The sequence below is a fragment of the Oncorhynchus nerka genome, unplaced genomic scaffold (assembly GCF_034236695.1).
Source record: "Oncorhynchus nerka isolate Pitt River unplaced genomic scaffold, Oner_Uvic_2.0 unplaced_scaffold_1309, whole genome shotgun sequence".
NCBI lineage: Eukaryota > Metazoa > Chordata > Actinopteri > Salmoniformes > Salmonidae > Oncorhynchus > Oncorhynchus nerka.
The window spans coordinates 10001-17500 of NW_027040036.1; the positions used below are offsets into that span (position 1 = coordinate 10001).

At 39.9% G+C, this 7500-nt stretch overlaps 1 protein-coding gene across 1 annotated transcript in view; it reads left to right on the forward strand.

Moving 5' to 3' along the window:
• Positions 1-7500, forward strand: part of LOC135568949 (bifunctional heparan sulfate N-deacetylase/N-sulfotransferase 3-like) — a gene marked incomplete at its 5' end in the record, with an annotated part of 22280 nt that overhangs the window by 3893 nt on the left and 10887 nt on the right. The window contains 3 exon segments of the mRNA XM_065015724.1: positions 1058-1181; positions 1908-2082; positions 7285-7467. Of these exon segments, the coding sequence (XP_064871796.1) occupies positions 1058-1181; positions 1908-2082; positions 7285-7467 (482 nt within the window).

The window sequence follows — 7500 nt, forward strand, 5'->3', positions numbered from 1 at the left end:
TGACTTGGTGTATAGCGAGAATAGGAGAGGGCCTAGAACAGAGCCCTGGGGACACCAGTGGTGAGAGCACGTGGTGAGGAGACGGATTCTCGCCACGCCACCTGGTAGGAGCGACCTGTCAGGTAGGACGCAATCCAAGCGTGGGCCGCGCCGGAGATGCCCAACTCGGAGAGGGTGGAGAGGAGGATCTGATGGTTCACAGTATCGAAGGCAGCCGATAGGTCTAGAAGGATGAGAGCAGAGGAGAGAGAGTTAGCTTTAGCAGTGCGGAGCGCCTCCGTGATACAGAGAAGAGCAGTCTCAGTTGAATGACTAGTCTTGAAACCTGACTGATTTGGATCAAGAAGGTCATTCTGAGAGAGATAGCGGGAGAGCTGGCCAAGGACGGCACATTCAAGGGTTTTGGAGAGAAAAGAAAGAAGGGATACTGGTCTGTAGTTGTTGACATCGGAGGGATCGAGTGTAGGTTTTTTCAGAAGGGGTGCAACTCTCGCTCTCTTGAAGACGGAAGGGACGTAGCCAGCGGTCAGGGATGAGTTGATGAGCGAGGTGAGGTAAGGGAGAAGGTCTCCGGAAATGGTCTGGAGAAGAGAGGAGGGGAAAGGGTCAAGCGGGCAGGTTGTTGGGCGGCCGGCCGTCACAAGACGCGAGATTTCATCTGGAGAGAGAGGGGAGAAAGAGGTCAGAGCACAGGGTAGGGCAGTGTGAGCAGAACCAGCGGTGTCGTTTGACTTAGCAAACGAGGATCGGATGTCGTCGACCTTCTTTTCAAAATGGTTGACGAAGTCATCTGCAGAGAGGGAGGAGGGGGGGGAGGGGGAGGAGGATTCAGGAGGGAGGAGAAGGTGGCAAAGAGCTTCCTAGGGTTAGAGGCAGATGCTTGGAATTTAGAGTGGTAGAAAGTGGCTTTAGCAGCAGCGACAGAAGAGGAAAATGTAGAGAGGAGGGAGTGAAAGGATGCCAGGTCCGTAGGGAGGCGAGTTTTCCTCCATTTCCGCTCGGCTGCCCGGAGCCCTGTTCTGTTCCCTGATGAACAGATTTCTCTCCTCTTTTCCAGGAACAACAGAGCTCTGCCTCTTCCTCCTGATGCATCCTTCCATCTCTAGCAGCTTCCCCAGCAACAAGACGTATGGAGAGGTCCAGTTCTTCAACACTAACAACTACCACCAGGGAATAGACTGGTAATCTACATTACTATATATCTATGATACAACTAACACCAGGGAATAGACTGGTAATCTACATTACTATATATCTATGATACAACTACCACCAGGGAATAGACTGGTAATCTGCATTACTATATATCTATGATACAACTACCACCAGGGAATAGACTGGTAATCTACATGTTCTATGATACAACTACTACCAGGGAATAGACTGGTAATCTATGTTACTATATATCTAGGATACAACTACCACCAGGGAATTGACTGGTAATCTATGTTGTTATATATCTATGATACAACTACCACCAGGGAATAGACTGGTAATCTATGTTGTTATATATCTATGATACAACTACCACCAGGGAATAGACTGGTAATCTATGTTACTATATATCTATGATACAACTACCACCAGGGAATAGACTGGTAATCTACCTTACTATATATCTATGATACAACTAACACCAGGGAATAGACTGGTAATCTACCTTACTATATATCTATGATACAACTACCACCAGGGAATAGACTGGTCATCTACCTTACTATATATCTATGATACAACTACCACCAGGGAATAGACTGGTAATCTATGTTGTTATATATCTAGGATACAACTACCACCAGGGAATAGACTGGTAATCTACCTTACTATATATCTATGATACAACTAACACCAGGGAATAGACTGGTAATCTACCTTACTATATATCTATTATTATTCTTCCTGTCTAGGTATATGGAGTTGTTCCCGCTCCCGTCTAACGTCACCAGTGACTTCCTATTTGAGAAGAGCTCCGCCTACTTCCCCTCTGAAGACACTCCTCGCCGCGCCGCCGCCCTGCTGCCTAAAGCCAAGATACTGACCGTCCTGATCAACCCCTCAGACAGGGCTTATAGCTGGTACCAGGTACACACACACACATACACACACACACACACACATACACACAACGACCATAACACACACTCCTATTCAACTCATGAGTTAAAATTGGAATTGAATTGGCCAAACACGACAGGATGCAGAATTTGAGTTTTGAGTTTGAGTGACAGGAAGTGTGGTATTAAATCAGGTCACACTTCCAGATATCAAAACAATATATATTATTTTTTCATTTATTTATTTACTATTTATTTTAATAACCTCAGTGTTGATATGGTCTTTATATAACCTCAGTGTTGATATGGTCTTGTAATAACCTCAGTGTTGATATGGTCTTTTAATAACCTCAGTGTTGATATGGTCTTGTAATAACCTCAGTGTTGATATGGTCTTTATATAACCTCAGTGTTGATATGGTCTTTATATAACCTCAGTGTTGATATGGTCTTTTAATAACCTCAGTGTTGATATGGTCTTGTAATAACCTCAGTGTTGATATGGTCTTTTAATAACCTCAGTGTTGATATGGTCTTGTAATAACCTCAGTGTTGATATGGTCTTTTAATAACCTCAGTGTTGATATGGTCTTTTAATAACCTCAGTGTTGATATGGTCTTTTAATAACCTCAGTGTTGATATGGTATTTTAATAACCTCAGTGTTGATATGGTCTTGTAATAACCTCAGTGTTGATATGGTCTTTTAATAACCTCAGTGTTGATATGGTCTTTTAATAACCTCAGTTTTTATATGGTATTTTAATAACCTCAGTGTTGATATGGTCTTTTAATAACCTCAGTGTTGATATGGTCTTTTAATAACCTCAGTGTTGATATGGTCTTTTAATAACCTCAGTGTTGATATGGTCTTTTAATAACCTCAGTGTTGTTATGGTCTTTTAATAACATCAGTGTTGATATGGTCTTTTAATAACCTCAGTGTTGATATGGTCTTTTAATAACCTGGAAACAGTGTTTATATGGTCTTTTAATAACCTCAGTGTTGATATGGTCTTTTAATAACCTCAGTGTTGATATGGTCTTTTAATAACCTCAGTGTTGATATGGTCTTTTAATAACCTCAGTGTTGATATGGTCTTTTAATAACCTCAGTGTTGATATGGTCTTTTAATAACCTCAGTGTTGATATGGTCTTTTAATAACCTCAGTGTTTATATGGTCTTTTAATAACCTCAGTGTTGATATGGTCTTTTAATAACCTCAGTGTTGATATGGTCTTTTAATAACCTCAGTGTTGATATGGTCTTTTAATAACCTCAGTGTTGATATGGTCTTTTAATAACCTCAGTGTTGATATGGTCTTTTAATAACCTCAGTGTTGATATGGTCTTTTAATAACCTCAGTGTTGATATGGTCTTTTAATAACCTCAGTGTTGATATGGTCTTTTAATAACCTCAGTGTTGATATGGTCTTTTAATAACCTCAGTGTTGATATGGTCTTTTAATAACCTCAGTGTTGATATGGTCTTTTAATAACCTCAGTGTTGATATGGTCTTTTAATAACCTCAGTGTTGATATGGTCTTTTAATAACCTCAGTGTTGATATGGTCTTTTAATAACCTCAGAGTGTTGATATGGTCTTTTAATAACCTCAGTGTTGATATGGTCTTTTAATAACCTCAGTGTTGATATGGTCTTTTAATAACCTCAGTGTTGATATGGTCTTTTAATAACCTCAGTGTTGATATGGTCTTTTAATAACCTCAGTGTTGATATGGTCTTTTAATAACCTCAGTGTTGATATGGTCTTTTAATAACCTCAGTGTTGATATGGTCTTTTAATAACCTCAGTGTTGATATGGTCTTTTAATAACCTCAGTGTTGATATGGTCTTGGTAATAACCTCAGTGTTGATATGGTCTTTTAATAACCTCAGTGTTGATATGGTCTTTTAATAACCTCAGTGTTGATATGGTCTTTTAATAACCTCAGTGTTGATATGGTCTTTTAATAACCTCAGTGTTGATATGGTCTTTTAATAACCTCAGTGTTGATATGGTCTTTTAATAACCTCCTTTTCAGTGTTGATATGGTCTTTTAATAACCTCAGTGTTGATATGGTCTTTTAATAACCTCAGTGTTGATATGGTCTTTTAATAACCTCAGTGTTGATATGGTCTTTTAATAACCTCAGTGTTGATATGGTCTTTTAATAACCTCAGTGTTGATATGGTCTTTTAATAACCTCAGTGTTGATATGGTCTTTTAATAACCTCAGTGTTGATATGTTGATATGGTCTTTTAATAACCTCAGTGTTGATATGGTCTTTTAATAACCTCAGTGTTGATATGGTCTTTTAATAACCCTGGAAACAGTGTTTATATGGTCTTTTAATAACCTCAGTGTTGATATAACCTCAGTGTTGATATGGTCTTTTAATAACCTCAGTGTTGATATGGTCTTTTAATAACCTCAGTGTTTATATGGTCTTTTAATAACCTCAGTGTTGATATGGTCTTTTAATAACCTCAGTGTTGATATGGTCTTTTAATAACCTCAGTGTTGATATGGTCTTTTAATAACCTCAGTGTTGATATGGTCTTTTAATACCTCAGTGTTTGATATGGTCTTTCACTAATAACCTCAGTGTTGATATGGTCTTTTAATAACCTCAGTGTTGATATGGTCTTTTAATAACCTCAGTGTTGATATGGTCTTTTAATAACCTCAGTGTTGATATGGTCTTTTAATAACCTCAGTGTTGATATGGTCTTTTAATAACCTCAGTGCTGATATGGTCTTTTAATAACCTCAGTGTTGATATGGTCTTTTAATAACCTCAGTGTTGATATGGTCTTTTAATAACCTCAGTGTTGATATGGTCTTTAATAACCTCAGTGTTGATATGGTCTTGTAATAACCTCAGTGTTGATATGGTCTTTTAATAACCTCAGTGTTGATATGGTCTTTTAATAACCTCAGTGTTGATATGGTCTTTTAATAACCTCAGTGTTGATATGGTCTTTAATAACCTCAGTGTTGATATGGTCTTTTAATAACCTCAGTGTTGATATGGTCTTTTAATAACCTCAGTGTTGATATGGTCTTTTAATAACCTCAGTGTTGATATGGTCTTTTAATAACCTCAGTGTTGATATGGTCTTTTATATCACCTCAGTGTTGATATGGTCTTTTAATAACCTCAGTGTTGATATGGTCTTGTAATAACCTCAGTGTTTATATGGTCTTGTAATAACCTCAGTGTTGATATGGTCTTTTAATAACCTCAGTGTTGATATGGTCTTTTAATAACCTCAGTGTTGATATGGTCTTGTAATAACCTCAGTGTTGATATGGTCTTTTAATAACCTCAGTGTTGATATGGTCTTTTAATAACCTCAGTGTTTAGAACAGACCGTTATTGATCCAACAACCATGTCATTTGATTGGCTTCTTTTTCAACATCTTCCGGGTCAACTTGAGGTTTCACTAATGCATTCTGGGAAATGTAGTTCCCCCCCCCTCATATTGAACAACATGTGTCAGTGATTAATGAAATGTAACAACTTTAAATATTCACATAGAGGTTTTGTCAATTGAGGTTTCACTAATGCATTCTGGGAAATGTAGTATTCCTCCCCCCATATTGAACCCAGTGACTAATGAAATGTAACAACTTTAAATATTCACATAGAGGTTTTGTCAATTGTTTCATCAATACTTGATGTGCGTGTATATAACGTCATGTTTGATATTTTATGATCGAAATATACAGCGAGTGGACAAAACATTAAGAACACCTGTTCTTTCCATGACTCAGGTGAATCCAGTATGAAAGCTATGATCCCTTATTGATGTCACCTGTTAAATCCACTTCAATCAGTGTAGATGAATGAGAGGATGACAGGTCAAAGAAGGATTTTTAAGACTTGAGACAATTGAGACAGTGGTCTTGGCCAGAGGTCGCAACTGTAAATGAGAACTTGTTCTCAACAGCCTACCTCAAGCCTACCTGGTTAAATAAAGGTGTTCTCAACTAGCCTACCTGGTTAAATAAAGGTGTTCTCAACTAGCCTACCTGGTTAAATAAAGGTGTTCTCAAAATAAATAAAGGTGTTCTCAAAACCTGGTTAAATAAAACCTGTTTAAATAAAGGTGTTCTCAACTAGCCTTGGTTAAATAAATTCAGCCTACCTGGTTAAATAAAGGTGTTCTCAACTAGCCTACCTGGTTAAATAAAGGTGTTCTCAACTAGCCTACCTGGTTAAATAAAGGTGGCCTACCTGGTTAAATAAACAACTAGCCTACCTGGTTAAATAAAGGTGTAAAATAAATGAAATTGTGATTGTGTGCCATTCAGAGGGTGAAGGGGCCAGACCTTGAAGTGCCTTTGAACAGGGTGTGGCAGTAGGTACCAGGGGGTTTGTGTCAAGAACTGCAACGCTGCTGGGTTTTTCACGCTCAACAGTTTACCAAGCATGTCAAGTATGGTTCAATCACCCAAAGGACAAACTGTGGGAAGCATTGTAGTCAACATGGGTCAGCATCCCTGGGGAACGCTTTCAACACTTTCAACACCTTGTAGAGTCCCCGACGAGGCTCCTCTGAGGACTAACGGTGGGAAGCATTGTAGTCAACATGGGTCAGCATCCCTGGGGAACGCTTTCAACACTTTGAAAGAGTCCCCGACGAGGCTCCTCTGAGGACTAACTGTGGGAAGTGTTGTAGTCAACATGGGTCAGCATCCCTGGGGAACGCTTTCAACACTTTGAAAGAGTCCCCGACGAATCGAGGCTCCTCTGAGGACTAACTGTGGGAAGTGTTGTAGTCAACATGGGTCAGCATCTCTGGGGAACGCTTTCAACACCTTGTAGAGTCCCCGACGAGGCTCCTCTGAGGACAAACTGTGGGAAGCATTGTAGTCAACATGGGTCAGCATCCCTGGGGAACGCTTTCAACACTTTGAAAGAGTCCCCGACGAATCGAGGCTCCTCTGAGGACTAACTGTGGGAAGCATTGTAGTCAACATGGGTCAGCATCCCTGGGGAACGCTTTCAACACTTTGTAGAGTCCCCAATGAGGCTCCTCTGAGGGCAAAGGGTGGCTCAACTCAATATGAGGAAGGTGTTCTTAATGTTTTGTTCACTCATTGTTTATCAAATTCAGTATCCTTGAATTCAAATTCAAGTGTGTGTGTGTGTGTGTGTGTGTGTGTGTGTGTGTGTGTGTGTGTGTGTGTGTGTTCTAACGCGGTGTATTTCAGCACCAGAAGGCTCATGAGGAACGCACCGGGTCGATGCTCTCCTTCTATGATGTCATCAGCGCTCGACGCGGGGCGCCATCCAACATCCGATCACTACAGAACCTCTGTCTCACCCCGGGACTCTACAATACACACCTAGAGAGATGGCTAACACACGGGACCCTATAGACACCTAGAGAGATGGTTAACACCCCGGGACTCTACTATAGACACCTA